Source organism: Monodelphis domestica, chromosome 1 (genome assembly GCF_027887165.1).
Source record: "Monodelphis domestica isolate mMonDom1 chromosome 1, mMonDom1.pri, whole genome shotgun sequence".
Classification (NCBI taxonomy): Eukaryota; Metazoa; Chordata; class Mammalia; order Didelphimorphia; family Didelphidae; genus Monodelphis; species Monodelphis domestica.
In genome coordinates, this window is record NC_077227.1 from 570,594,748 (window position 1) to 570,610,836 (window position 16,089).

The 16,089-nt window shown below is 36.3% G+C and overlaps 1 protein-coding gene across 1 annotated transcript in view; it reads right to left on the reverse strand.

Moving 5' to 3' along the window:
* ANTXR1 (ANTXR cell adhesion molecule 1) overlaps positions 1 to 16,089 on the reverse strand; it is a 334,340-nt gene that overhangs the window by 266,183 nt on the left and 52,068 nt on the right. Inside the window, exons 4-6 of the mRNA XM_001381658.4 lie at positions 8,928 to 9,009; positions 8,328 to 8,361; positions 5,124 to 5,203 (exon numbers count right to left, since the gene is read on the reverse strand). Coding sequence (XP_001381695.2) covers positions 5,124 to 5,203; positions 8,328 to 8,361; positions 8,928 to 9,009 — 196 coding nt within the window. The remainder of the gene's footprint in view (positions 1 to 5,123; positions 5,204 to 8,327; positions 8,362 to 8,927; positions 9,010 to 16,089) is intronic.

Below are 16,089 nucleotides of genomic sequence, written 5' to 3' on the forward strand. Positions count from 1 at the left end.
GTATATATATATATATATACATATATATATATATACGTGTATATATAAAGTATCTTTTTATCAAATGATGCCTTCTCTAATGGAGGGAGGGAATGAAGGAGGAAGGAAGTTACCTGAAATTTTAATGTAACAAATAAATAAATAAATTTGAAATTTTAACCAAAAGAGTCTATGTGATTTGCTAAAGGACACATTACTACTAAAACATAGGTCTTTTGACACCATATTTATTGATCTTCCATTCTGCATCTCATGAGGTAAAATTAGAGGCCAATTATCAGGATAGGGATCTTTTATTACAGTTCTATTCCTGAGCAATTTTATTTTAATCATTATTTGAGATTAATAGTTTTTATTTAAATATTCTGACTAGACATTTCAGACCAAATTCTTAGGATGGTTTCCTGAGATTAAAAAAATTATGAAAATCATCTTTCTTTAATCATTTTAGGTCATAAATAAATGATGAAGGGATTCCCTTAATTAATTAAAGGCAAGCTATAAAGTTAATCACTTTGTTCATCGGGCTTAAACCTCCAGGATGAAGTATATTTGGAAATACAGCCTATACACCATGCAAATTACTATTGAAGTGTAGCCACAGAGGAGAAGAAAATCTCATTTTGGTTTGAAATATATCTTTTACTTAACTGAATCTGCCTTCTGAATTACATAATTCTTGAATTTCATAACTAGAACTAGAAAGAGAACTTTATGTAGCATAGTACTGGGTTACGGTATGTACTAAATAAATACTTGTTTAATTCAGTTGAAGAAAGTAATTTTTTCCCACTTTTCCTCCCTTCTACAACTCTCAAACCTCATTATATCTTAGCTTGGAGCTTACAACTACTGGTGGGATCATTAGATTTAGAGTTGGGAGGACCCATTCTCATTTTACAAATGAGGCTAGGAAGATGAAGACCAATCAAGAATCTCAATAGAATTAAATGCAGCCTTGGCCTGGCAATCCTTTGTAATCTATTGGCTAGCTACCTGTCCAAACTCTCTTACAACAACTCCCTTTCTTGATCCTAATCTAGCCAAACTACATGTATAGTTAAGCAAGATTAGGAGACTTAAGAAATATTTTATTCTTTCTTTCTCTCTCCCACAAAGCATGATTTTATTGGCATCTGGCATCCTGAATTTAATGTATGTGTATGTAAAATACACAAAATTCCTTTCCATCATCTTCTATACAGAGATTTCTAGCACATAATCTCTTTAATCTACAGACTTTTTAGACTTTTTCCCTTTTGGCTTTTATATTGGACTTTTGTTGCATCCAAACTAAACTAAATTCAGTACCTACCACAGGCAATATTTTGCCCTAAAATATTTAAGTAATTGCCAAATATTCAGGAAATGCATACCATATTAGTCCCCATATTATTCCTGCTCATCTGTTTAGCTCCTCATACATATTTAGAACAAAGTTTTGAAATGCATCACTTCTAAATTACTCTCTACTTCCAGGTTTAATTTTTTTTTTTTAATTTCTGCTTTGAAATAAGAACCACGTTGCCAGCAGAGGGAGGTTCCTCTAAGCAGAAGAAAATTTTGCTTGGGTATGAAAAAAAATTAAACTAAAGGAGCTGTTGGTCATTGGTTGGGACGAATACATTGGCCAGGATCAGTTCCTCTATTTCTGCCCATATGCATTTTCCCCCTTCTCTCCAGATCTCTATGTTGCTCATTCACTTGTTCATCTGGTTTGAGCATGACCCCACCACCCACCTACAGTTAACTTCAGTCCTTCAAGAAAACTCGAGTCAGAGTTATCTAAAGTGACTATTCTTTCCTTTCCTTGGAGATAAGAGTATTTAAATCACAAACTTAAAACCTGAAAGGAAGGAAATTCCTAAAAGTAAATGCCATATTTCAATCATGAAACAAATTATCATTCTCTCTCTCTCTTACAAGTGTTGCTGTTCAGTTGTGTTTGAGTCTTTGTGGCCCCATTTCAGGTTTTATTGGCAAAGATACTAGAGTGGTTTGCCATTTCCTTCTCCAGCTCATTTTACAGATGAAGAAACTGAGGCAAACAGTTAAGTGTCTTACCTAAATTCATATGGCAACAAAGTGTCTGAGACTGGATTTGCACCCAAGGAGATGCACTGTGCCACTTAGGTGGCTTTACTTAAAGTGGTTTGGTTTGTTCTTTAAGAGCACTTTTACAAAATACAATGACATACTGATATTGAATGTCATATGATAAATTTCAATTAATAGTGCTACCAAATGCTGAATAATTCTGACTGAATCACTGTTCCTAATTAAAGATAGAGAATCTCAGAAATTAATGTTGGATATGAAGGGTAGCTATGGGCCAGGACCCACGTTTTGGACTGATTTCTTTCCATTTCACTCTATTAGGAAAATATCTAGAGAACATAGGGGAGACTATGCAAGCAAATAAGGTGCCAATGTTTCTATTTAGATAAAAAGGGAAATCTATAATTTATAAATCTTCTGGAAACTGATGATACTTACTATGTATGATAATTTATCTGAAGGTAGGCAAACTACCACCCAAGGACCAAATCCAGCTTGCTGCCCATTTCTGTATAGCCTATAAGTCAAAAATGCTTTTTACATTTAAAAATAAAATCCTAGATTTTATTTTAATTTAAGATTTTCTGCATTTTAAAATAAAATTTAAAAATCTATTCTTAGCTCACAGGCTAGACAAGAATAGACAGTCAAATCTGACCTTTGGGTTGTTTTTGCCAACCCCCTCCTCAGACTAAACTATAGTTTTTAAAGTTGACATCTCAAAATAAAAAAAGAGGCAATGGGGTGTAAAGGAAAGGGGGCTTGATTTAAATATCAAAATATCTGGATTTGATTCTTGATTATAATAGTGAATGTATGACTTTGAGCAAAGTACTTTGTTTCTATGGGCCTCTTCTGTAAAACAGGGCTAGTAATATTCTTATTACCTACTTCATAGATTATTATCAGAAAAAATATTATATAGATAGAAGTTGCCATTGGAGAATTATTTGCCCCAACACTGATTGATAGACCACTTCCTTGGGAAAGAAAATAGTTTTAAAATGATCATAGATTTGGACACTTTTTTTAGTAAAGGAACATAAGAGACACTAGAATTTTCAGAAATTTTGGAAATAACATCTAGCATATTGCCAGAACAGAAAATAGCATTTAATTTTCTTCAGAAAAGATTTATTAAAGCCTAACATAGGCTATAATAAGTCTATTACCTGAAGTTTCTTGCAAGGTTCTGGAGGAGAGACAGAGTTTAGGTGGGTAGATCCTTGCCCACAGGGAGCTTACACTCTAGTAGAAGAGTTAAAGAACAGAGTCTCCAGCTTCAACTGAACCTGTCTGGCATCCATTCTTTTTAGGGTCGTCCTGTTCTCTACATCAGATGCAAAAACAACCTTTCTGAATATTTCTTATCCCCTTCAAATACTGAAGATAAATCGACATTTAATAAACACTTATTCAGTGCCCATTATGTGCCATGCACCAAGCTAAGACCTAGAGATACAAAGAAAATTAAAGACCATCCCTACTCTTCTGTAGAAATAAGATATGAACAGGATAAATTGGATATTATCAGTAGAAGGAAGGTACTATTATTAAGAGGGACCAGGAAAATCTTCCTATAAACAACCTAACATGCAAATGGCCCAACCTACACTGGGAATACCTCTGTTCCCTACTCTAGGTATTGTCTTGAAAGATGACCAAGTGGTTTCTATATGAAATGACTTTATCTACATTTCTCAGTTTTTAAGGATGCTTTATCAAATTGATAATAAGGTAATTACTAGAGCCCAATACATATCAGAGGGAATTGTATAGTTGAGTCATTTCTGATGTGTCGAACTCTTCATGATCCCATTTGGGATTTTCTTGGCCATTTCTTTGTCTAGTTTATTTTACAGATGAGAAACTGAGGCAAATAAGGTAAAGTGATTTGCTCAGGGTCACACAGCTAGTAAGTTTTCTGGAGCCAGATTTGAAATCATGAAGATGAGTTTGCTCTATCTACTCTACCACCTAGCTGCCAAAAGGAGGAATACCTATCTTTACAAGAATTCAATTCAAAGCACTCCTTCACATCCTCTGTCTCAGAAACTTTCTCCTCCTTTAAGATGCAATTGAGTGGGGCAACTGGGTGGCTCAGTGGATTGAGAGCCAGTCCTAGAGACGGGAGTTCCTAATTTCAAATCTGTTCTCAGACACTTCCTAGCTGTGTGACTCTGGGCAAGTCCCTTGACCCCCATTGCCTAGCTCTTAGTGCTCCTCTGCCTTGGAACCAATACCTAGTATTGATTCTAAGACAGAAGGTAAGGGTTTTCTTTTTTAAAAGATGTGATTGAGGAATAATATGAGGGATGAAACCTTTCCTAGTTCCTCTTCTCCCTTTTCTGTGTCCTCCTTCCCAAATGATCTTATATTTAGCAACTATATCTGTGTGTATATACATAAACTTTATGCTATATATCTATATCTATATCTATATATATATTCATTGCCTTCCCCATAACAATATAAGTTTATTACAAGTAGAAATTATTTCCTTCTTTTTTATTTGTTGCCCCAGAGCCTAGCAGTTTGTCATATGGTAGATACTTAATAAACATTTTTGATGGATTATTTGATTGACAGTATGTAGTGATGGATGACCTACAAAGTTGGAATAGGACATGGTCTCGGACCTCATGGAGTTTACTAATATAATGGAAGAACCAAGTTCAAGACTGACATATATAAAGAGATTGTTGTTGTCATCATAGTCTCTCGGTAACCGAGGATGACGATTGTCTTTGTGCGTTTTCATCTATGGTGTATAGATGAGTGTGCACAAAGATACTTGTGCGTGAAGGAGATTTAAGTGGAAAAGCCGATGCACAGAGACAGTCCCACTCTCTCGGCATTGGAAGCCTGATTCCATTGGCACGAAAAGTCATTACACCTGGAGACTTCCTCAGCTGCATTGGATGGCCGTGTTGTGTTGTCTTTTGTGCTCCAACATGCCCTAAGCACTCCACAGTGCTTTGCTGCGTCGCCATCTCAGCCATAAAGAGATACAAAGCCAGTAAAGAGTATGTATATCAATGGACTGGGAAAGCCCAATTTCTTACCTCCCGCTCTGCATAAAAGAAAAGATCTTCATGAAGTTCTCCATCTGTCAGAGCAATGATGACACTGGCAGTCCGATATCCTGCCAAATGCAAAGCAAATTCATTCATTCAGACAAGCTTCTACACTATTGTAAGTTCTTTTCCTTAGCAGTGGTTTAATATATTGTTAGCATAGATATGGGACAAAACATGATTTTCTTTCAAGTCTCTAACCTCGAATTACTCTTCCAAAGGTAAACTTTAATCATGGCATGAAGATGGCTCTGTATTCCCAAAGACCCCAGAAAAGGAATAGCAGCTCCAAGAGGGCCTGCCAATCCAGAAAGCTTTTACTACAGACTGGCCACTTGAAGACCAGCCTAGCTAGAATATAGATGAGTGATGCATAAGGTTAATAATATGTGTATGGGAGAATCATCACCACAATTAGCCACCAGGTGACAAGCTTCTTTGTTCATAATAGCTCAAGCAATGGTCTTAAGAGAAATATCCATGACATAAAAGAGCTATAAATCTGTAGAAGGAATATCCACATGAATAGGCTTTTAATGAAAGTTGAAAAGAAGCAAATTTAGACTTGGCATCAGTAAAAATTTCCCAAGAATCAGTGCTATCCAAGAGTAGAATGATTTGCCTCAAGAGGAGATGAGTTGTCTCGGACACTTCCTAGCTGTGTAACCCTGTGGGCATGTTACTTAACCCCAACTGCTTAGCTCTTGCCACTCTTCTGCCTAGGAACCAATGGTTGGTATAGATTCTAAAACAGAAAATAAGGGTTTAAAAGACTCAAGAGAAAATGGGTTCCCCCTTTTTTGAAGTCTTCATAAAGAGATGAGTGACCAGTTATTGGATACATTGTAGAAGACTGATGAGGTTCCTTAAAACTTCAAAGCAATGGTCCCATACAATGCTTTATCTACAACAACCTCATGAAGTCAATAATAAAAATATTATCATCTTCACCTTACCCATTAGCAAACAGACTCATAATCATATAGTGACTTGCCCAACGTCACACAACTATCAGACTTCATGTTCAATATTGTTCCACTACATTATATCATCTTGATAAAGGGAAATCCCTGGTCTAAAGCTTCATTATTATGGCATACTGCTCTGGAGAATATTTAAATGCCCACATGTACTAGAAGAGTAACTGGTAGGTATCTTCAGTTGGTTGCATGTGGTCCCAGGAAGAGCAATGGGCTGAGAAGACATTGTCTAAAAGAAAAGTACAGTGAAGAGTCCAGTGATGCCTTTGGAGTTCAGGCACAAACCATGGAGAGGTATGTACCAGCATCTGTGAGATATTTGAGACTCAGAGGCACTATAAATTACATGTTGCAGAAATAGAAATTCAATTGATTCCCCCTTAATTTAGTAAAACTTTTTAAAGTAAGCAGTCTGGTGACAGATGGAGGAGTGAATATTTACTTGTTGGAGCAGAATGTCTTAACTGTTTTGTGTCATAGACCTCTTTGGCAATCTGGGGAAGCCTGTAGATTCCTCAGAATAAAGTTTTTAAATGCATAAAAATATACAATGATCAAGGAAACCAATTATAATTAAATGCAGTCATACACACACACACACACACACACACACACACACACACACACACACATATATATATATATCGATGTGTGTATTTTTAAAAATTCATGGAGCCCAAGTTAGGTACCCCTGTAATGAAGGGTTCAATAAAGAGTTTTTTCCCAGGATTGTAAAGAATGTGGAACCTCCTAAAAGGTAGCCTAGATTTCTGATGCCACAGAAAACACTGGCATAAGGATCAATGTAATGATAATTAATAATAATAATGAGGGTATCTCTGTGCTACCTGTATTGCTTAATTATAAAATATAAAGGGCATTGTAGCTGCTATCAAAATCCATGAGATGCTGCTTGAGATTTTCAATTATTTATCCTTACTTATAGTGACTGGCCAGTTTTACTACACATCTGAATCAAAGCTGAATTTCCTTGTTGTAGTTTGGAATAAAATAATCAAAGAAAGAGGCTGAACTAGTTGACCTGTAAGGTCCCTTTCAGGTCTGATTTTATGATCCTTTGATCTGAGTTGGAGAGGAAAGATCAACTAGACCATAGGTTTACAAATATTTTATTCTCAGAGTCCCTTTATGCTCTTGAAAATTACTATGGAACCCCAGAGAGCTTTTCTTTATATGATTTAGATCTAGTGAAATTTAATGTATTGAAAATGAAAACTGAAAAACTTAAAATATCTTCTTTTAATTTATTTAAAAGTTATGAAAACAAACTCATTACATGTTAACATAAATAATATATTTGTGTAATATTGTATCTTTTAAAATAAAAAGGTAAGAAAAATTACATTGTACTAAATATTTTTGCAAATCTCTTTAACATCTTGGAGGCAGCTGTGTCTTCATACCAACTACTGTATTCAGTCTGCTGAAATATGTTGTTTGTTTTGAAGTATATGAAGAAAATCTGTCCTCACTATGATATGTAGTTGGAAAAGGGAGGCTTCTTTTTAATAGACTAACAGTGTGAAAATAAATTGTGACCTAGCGGTCCCCCAGAAACAACTCTAGGGATGACACTTTGAGAACTGCTAAGACAGACAATCCTATATCTAAGGAAGAAAGATCCTTCTCTATGGTTACATCTTTATAGGTATAATTGGGCCATGGCTCAGAAAAGCAATCAGTCCTAAGCAATCCCTTCTTCTATCCCTCATTTACAAGGTGCTTTATATGCAACAACAACAAAGTTGTGCAAAATCTTAAAGCACATAAATCCCAAAGTACAGGATAGATAGTATTCTGATAAAAAGATTTAATGGTCAGCTCAAGGCAGAGTAATTACACCCACAGCAGATCTCCAAGGCACAAATTAGTCTTTACTAACATATGCCTGAACACAAGGCTCAAAACCAAATGACAATTGCTACTGTGATTGTTTGGGCTCTCTGCTACTTTCCCCACCATTTTCCAGGATGTGAACAAGAGAGCCAAATTGAACCAGTGTCTTTCATCTTTTTAGATGCTTCCGCCTATCTTCATATATGTGTGTGTGTGTGTGTGTATACATATATATTTGTGTGTGTATGTGAATACATATGAGTGATGCAGAAAGTTAATATATGTGCATGATACCAATTTTCAGGAGCAAAGCAAGAAATGAAAGAAAGTTGGATAATCTATAATAGCTTCTTACCTTGCATATTTTCATAATAAATCTGCTCACTGGCCTGAAATACACATGAATAGGATGATGAGAGAGAGATTCACGGTTTGCATTCCAAATGCAATATTCATGCACAAGGATCAGGATATGTTTCTCCCATCACAGTGGGGTCTAGATTCCAGACTCTTAAATACCTCGGCTTCGTTCCATGATTAATCAGTGATGATGATCTGAGGCTACAATCACACTGGATTAATTATCTGGGTCATTTACAACATGAACCTGGAATCCCTTTTGACTTAAGCTGGGAGGAAGGACATTTTCTCATCAAATGAAGTTCCTTATTCTGCCAACCTGAAACGACATCTCTTTGGGAAAAGGAAGGGAATTTCCTGTGGCCTATTATTGTCTGCCAAGATTTGCATTAACTAATGAGCTCTTCACCACTAGTGTTAGGCCTGTGATATTAGAGATATCTCTTCAGTCTCCAAGTTCCTAAGACAAAGAAAATTTTGTGGTTCTAAAAAGAATGTGGTTTTTAACCCACTTATTCTATGTATCTTCTCTGGCTGGAATATATTATCCTGAAGCTTCTATAGGTTTATGTTTTATAATTATTCAAAAATTTACCCTTTGAAACCCTTCATGCATGTACGTGTCTCCTCCAGGCAGGACTTTTTGTAGCTCTTCTAAGCCTTGGCGAATCTGTTCCCTGAAAACCAAAAAAAAATACTATGTAAGACCAATCAGGGATATTTTTAGTCAATCAATTAATGTTTATCAAGTGTGGCTTCAGAGACACTTAGTTGGGTGACCCTGGACAAATCACTTAACCCTAATTGCCTAGTCCTTACTATTCTGCCTTGAAACCAATAATTAATATCAATTCCAAGACAGAAGGCAAGGGTTAAAAATAAATCCACGTATTAAGTGCCTACTATGTGTCAGACATTGTACTAAGCTCCAGAAATACAAAAAGAGGCAATAGATAGTCTTCAACCTCAGAGAGCTCACAATCTAAGAGGTAAGACAGCAAGCAAACCAGTAGAACCAAACTATATCTAGTTGGTACAGTGGATGGCGTGCCAGATTTGGAGTCAGGATGACTCGTCTTCTTGACTTCAAACATGGCCTCAGACATTTCCTAGCTGTGTGACCCTGAGCAAGTTACTAGACCCTATTTGCCTCAGTTTCTTTATCTATAAATTAAGCTGGAGAAGGAAATGGCAAACCACTCCAGTAACTCTGCAAAGAAAACTCCAAATGGGGTAAAAAGTCAGACACCATCAAAAAATGACTGAACAAAGGGAAGTTTTCCAGTGGAAGATAGGATTTTTGTGGGGATTTAGAAGTTAGGGAAACTGGTAGATAAAAATGTTTTAAAATAAGATTTCTAGAAATCCATTGCCCAAACAAAACTGGCTCTTTTAGTGACATTGTATGCTATATAAGTCCAAGGTTGCAAAAAGGAAGTATTTCCATCATTCCTCTTTTTTTTACACTTCTTTGATACTTGAAAGTTCCTTAAAATGAGAGAATAGGAAAGCCATTTATTCTACAATAAGAGATAGGGGCTAAATTACAAATTCGCCTGAGAAAAGCATTATAATAACTGAAAGGAAGAGAAAAGAGCTTTGGTTCAGTAGTCAAAAGACTAACTTGGATGTATTATTTGTGTGACCTAGGCCAAGTCATTTAACCTTTCTTGATCTCAGTTTTCTTCTCTGTAAAATAGAAGTGAAACTGGAATATCTTTCTCACTAGGTAGAGGCAGTTAGGTGGCAAAATAGATAGAGTGGTGGTCCTAGAATCAAGAAGACAAGTTCAAACACTAACTCTGAAAATTACTCACTGAATGACCTTGGGCTAGTCATTTAACTTCTGTCACAATTTCCTTAACTCTGCAATGAGGATAATAATATCACTCACCTCCACAGGTTGTTGTGAAGATTAAATGAGAGAGTACTTATGAATAATACACATAAATAATATAAATAATTATACTTATACATAAAAAACTTTTCAATGTGATACTTAAAAAATTAGCACAGTTCCTGGCATATAGCAAGCACTTAATAAATGCTTATTTCATTCTACAGTGCAGTGAAGAAAGTGTTTTGCAAACTTTAAAGTACAATAAAAATTACTTAAATAGAATTTTTTAACTAACCTTGCAACTTTAGAAAATGATTTTTAGAGTTATATTAACTACCTAATTGGGGTGTTTCTACCCCAAGAAGATATGCATCAGCTGCAGTGAGAGTTTAGAATTTAAACAGTGCCTAGCATCATGAGTCAGGTCAGGTAGTTGGTGCAGTTGAGAGACTGCTGGGCCTTGAGCTTGGAAGACCTGAGTACAAATATAGTCTTAGACACTTACTAGCTATGTGACCCTGAGCAAGTCACTTATCCTTATTTGCCTCAGTTTTCTCATCTTCAAAATGACCTGAAGAAAGAAATGACAAGCTACTCTACTACTTTTGCCAAGCAAACCCCAAATAGAATTATGAAGAGCTAGACCCAACTGAAAAATTAGTTAACAACAAGTAGATTAGAGTCATTCTAGAATCTTTGCCAAGAAAACCCCAACTGGGGTAACAAAGAGTCAGACATTACTGAAATGACTGAACAACAACAATAACAATGGGAGGTACACAGTAAATAGTCAATTACTTCAATGAATGAATGAACGCTTCTTATATCACTGGTTCCTACCAAGAAGGTTATTATCCTGTAAATAAGTTGAATTAGAAATTTCTTTTTAGCTTAAACTAGAAGTGTGTGCTAAGATACGAAGGAATAGCCAGTGTGTTTGACTATCCAACCTTCTTAGGTAAAGAGGGGATCTTTGACAAATGTTCCATTTTTTTCCCATTGCCAAAACAGTGCCTTGCAACTGGAATGCCTCCTCTTAACCCTGCTCCAGCTGCTTGCACATGTGTTTTCTTGAATTCAGGGTTTCCTTGGTGCCAATACAAATAATGGTTAGGTGGAAAATTTGCATTTTACTTGGTCTTATTCTACTGATGCTGTTGTATCTGGTGAGATCATGAGCCGAATCAAATGGTCCCAAGTCTGTGTGAGTAAACCCCTAATACAACTTGCAGTTAGTTCTCCATCAGATTGCATCCCTCAGTCCTGGGTTAGCCTACTCCTACTTCAAGCATCCAAAAGATCCCAGAAAAATAAATACATGATCTAATGGAAACATTTGTTCAGTCCTCTTTCATCCTTAAGCAATGGATTGATGTGCTTTAGTCCTAACTGACAGGACTTTGTTAGAATTAAGACATTTGGAGAAAAAAGTCTTTTAAAATGTTGATAAGCTTCTGTTATCTTCATGGGAACTTGCAAAACTGAGTAGGATAATCTAGTGGTCATAATTATCATTTAACAACTGTTCTACCATATTGTTTGGCATAACATGATATATATATTTACATATATACACGTCTTCATATATGTACCCATGAATCACCAAAGTTTACAAAGCACTTTCCTCACAACAATCCTTTGAAGCTAATAGAATTCCAGTATTATGACACTATTTTGCAGATGAGAATATTGAGGGTTAAAAAAGTAAAATGATTTGACTGAATTTACATTATTGAAAAGTGATAGAGCCAGGACTTTATTTCCAGATCTCCTGACTAGATAGAAAAAAAAAACTATTGGATTTGGAGGCAGGATACTTGGGTTCAAATCCCAGCTCTGTTGCTTTCCATCTATGAAACCTTGGAGAAGTCTCTTAACTGTTGTAGACTACAAAAACCTCATCTGTATGCTATATGGATTGGATCAGGGAATCTGTAAGGTCCTTTCCAGCTATAAATCAAATAACTCCAAATCTATTAGGTTTTTCTATTGATTATTCTGCCTCTAGTTTTACATATAGGTTAAAATAGAGATTGATATAGGAGTTGTTTCATTCTTAATATTTATAACCCCAGTATCAAGCATAGTGTCTGGAACTTGACTAATTGACTGATAGATTTTGAGTTAAAAAAGAGCTAAGAGATCACTTTTATGTCTATATAGTCTTGTTAACTAGAGTAGAAAGTCCTTGAGGGTAAGGATCATACTTGGCTCCAGAATGCTTTACAAAAACTGATAGGTAAAAGTTGTAGAAAAGCAAAATTCTTCTCCCTGTGGGGGAAAACTTTTTAATAATTAGAGCTATCTCAACAAGAAATGGGCCAACTTTTGAGGTAATGAGTTCTCCATAACTGAAAGTCTTCAAGCAGAAAAGTTGGATGATGCTTTTAGTCTACAGTGCTAGTCACTGAAGATTTATATCTCACCAGATGTTTCTGTACTGTTCTGTACCCAATGACAATTTTTTAATGAAAGAACAAAGGAGGCACAGAGGACATTTCCCCAAAACTTATGTCTTCTTGATTCTTTCCAAGTAGGCCTTTTCCCCCCATTTGTTATATTATCATTGTTTCTTCAAAAGGAATGAATACTACTGCTTTCAAGTACTAAATATCTGAGTTATGCTTTTTATCTCAGAAGGACTTCAGAAGCTTGTGTTCTGGTGATGACATGGTTTAATCAATCTGCTCCAGGAAACAAGAGTTGTATTTGAGATACATCATTTCCCCCAGTGGCATTAATAATGAAAGCAAGCTCCAGGAAGAGCCCCAAAGATGGCCAAATGTTGCCCAAGAATAGCCTCTTAGATTCTACCCAAGTTTATGATCCAACAATTCTTACTTCTCAAGATTAGCAAACATTAAGCAAGGCACTTAATAGCATAGACCCCTCTATGAAATGCCAATAAATATATTGCTTTCTTTGAGACATGCATGGCCTTCTCAAACCAATATTCCTAAAGAATCATGTTAATGAAATAAATAGTGCCATACTTCTATAAACATTTTCTAGGTAAAAAATTCTTTAAACATTTTTAAAAGATTATAGCTCTCCTTCTATCTCTCTGTCTCTCTCTCTCTCTGTGTCTCTCTGTGTGTGTCTCTCTCTGTCTCTCACTCTCTCTATGTCCCCTCTTTCTAAAAAGCAAAGCATTTGATAAACTCCTGACTTGCTTTTTTGATGATTTCATCTTTTAGAAGGAAGGAGAAACGAGGACAACTGTTAGGCTGGAACTGATTTTGACTAACAATGAAAAACCCATTAATGAAGTGGAAACCATCATGTACTTTGGGAATTCATGACGATAAGAAAGGGAATGCCAAACAGAAATTTACACGTATGCCATACATCATGAGAGCAGATTTCAAAAGATTCATAAAAAGGTAAGCATTATTCCATGGCCTGAAGCACTAAAAGATGTAAGCTCAGAGGATTGAGAAGCTTTAATAAAGAATAATTACAAACATGCACTGGTTGATATCCAGAAGAGAAAAGAGAGGCTTTGTAATAATCAACAAGAATTAATTATGGATCTGGATAAATTGGGTACTGTGTTAGATACTGGGCAAAAATGAAGCAGTCTCCATCTTCAAAGAATTTACAAAATCCTCCCAGGGAAATAATTAGGCAAGCATGTCAGATTATCCAAAATATAAGCAGTTGGAGGCTGAGGGTTTTGGGAAAGACCTCTTTTATAAAGTGGCATTTGATCAGAGCTTTGGAAGAAACTGATGATTCTAAGAAACCAATGTGAGAAGGGAGAGTATTCCTGGCAAAGAAGATAGCTTTGGATAAAGGCAAGGAGAATGAAGATGGACTGTCCTGAATGAGGAGATGTGGTTCTGGACTGGAGTAGTGAAGAGAAGTGGCACAGTGGGCAGCTAGGTGGTGAAGTGGTACGAGTGCTGAGCCTAGAGTCAAGAAGACTCATCTTCCTGAGTTTAAATATGGTCTCAGCCATTTTCTAGCTATGTGACTCTGGGTAAGTCACTTAGCCCTGTTTGCCCCACTTTTCTCATCTGTAAAATGAGTTGGAGAAGGAAATGGCAAGTTACTCTACTATCTTTGTCAAGAAAACCCCAAATAGTCATGAAGAGTCAGATACAACTGAAAAATAACTTTACAACCAGAAGATTAGAATAAGGTTGTAAGAGCTCTGGAATCTAAGCAGAGGAATTTGTTTTTGGTCCTTTAGGTGAGTGTTTCTCAAACTGCACACTGCAAGAAAACCTGAAACATTCCCTCCTTGTTTTGAATGACCCTCCTATTGTTTCTTAGGAAGAATAATTTTTAGAAGATTTTTACTACACAAGTTCTGTTAAAGTCTTATTAAACTGAAGAGTTCTACCACCATGGAGAAGTTTTTGAATCATTACTATAGGTAATAGAGAACCATTGACATAAACTATGTACTTGGGCAAGGTTTCTCTGTCTTTCAGCCTTTCCAATATCTAGGGAATTTCAGAGATCATCTGGTCCAAACCATAAACTAAAGAGAAGTCCCACCATCCTCCATATAACATTCCCAACAAGGAGTCATCTGTCTTCTACTTGACAGGCAGCTAATTGGCACCATAGTGCATAGTGTACTGGACCTGAGATCAGGAAGTCCTCAGTTCACAAATTGCTCAGGCACTTACTGTGTGACCCTAGGCAAGTCATTTCTTTGTTGCTCAGTTCCCTTGTCTGTAAAATGAGGATGATGATAGCATCCACTTTACAAGGTTGTTTTATTGAAGATTAAGTAACATAATATTTGTGAAGCTCCAAGGTCTAGAAAATGTATTATCTATGAATCCATTTCCTGAGTCAATTCATTCTACTTCTGTCCAGCTTTAATTATTAAAATGAGTTTTGTTTTGTTTTTTCACACTGAAAACAAGCAGAAATCTACCTTTCTGCAAATTCCTACCACTACATCTCATTCTACTTTCCAAAGGAAAAAAATTCACATTTAGTTAGGGTTTTAAGGTTTGAAAAGGGCTTTTTAGCAGAATTCATGTAAAACCTCATATGTATAATAACCCTTTAAATGCTTCAAAACAGCTCCCATGTTTCCTGCCAAGTGGAGTTCAGGAAAAAGAATCCTGGCTGTGAAGTCAGAGATGGGTTCAAATCCTGATTTCTCTACCTCTGTGCCTTTGGAAAAATTAATTAACCTCTAAGGGCCTCAGTTCCTCATCTGGAAAATGAAGGTTAGAGTAGATGGATTCTAGGTTTCCTTAATATCAATGTCTATGATGTTTATGTCTTATATTCTCTAGGTTAAATAGCCCCAGTTGCTTATACTGATACTCATATAGCAAAGTTTCTAATCTTTACCAAGGTTGCCCTTCCTTCTCCTAATATATATCTTCTTGTTTCCCTTTAGGAGTGGGAGGTTCCAACTTCTCTGATCAGGGACAAAGACTTTAGCATAACTCTCTATATGAAGTCCAGAAAGCCTCCTCCCCTGGACATAGTGCATACCCTTCCTTTACCCAGCTGCTATCCCTAAACTACCTAGTCCCAACATGTCCACTTCTGGGATCTGTCCCCTTTCCTTGGGTCATGTAAATAGCCACTTCTTATCCCAAGGTGCCTGAAAGGTGTGGTCCTCCTCAAATAAAGCCCTCAAATTTACTGTCTCATCACTCTTGGCCTCCGTATCCCCAGGTTCTTGACTATAAGGATCTGACTTACAATTTTACTTCTACTATTCTTTCTTACTTCCACTACAATCTTCCTCAATGCCTCTTGGGTGTGGGGAGGCATCATCCCTTCCTACCTTTCCAGTCTTCTTATACCTTAGTCTCCTCACACCCCAAGTACTCTGTGATCCAATAACCTTATCCTTTTTGTTATTCCTTGCATATTATACTTTTATCCCTCAATTAGTGATTTTCCCCTGACTTCCTCCTCACCTCTGCTTCCTGGA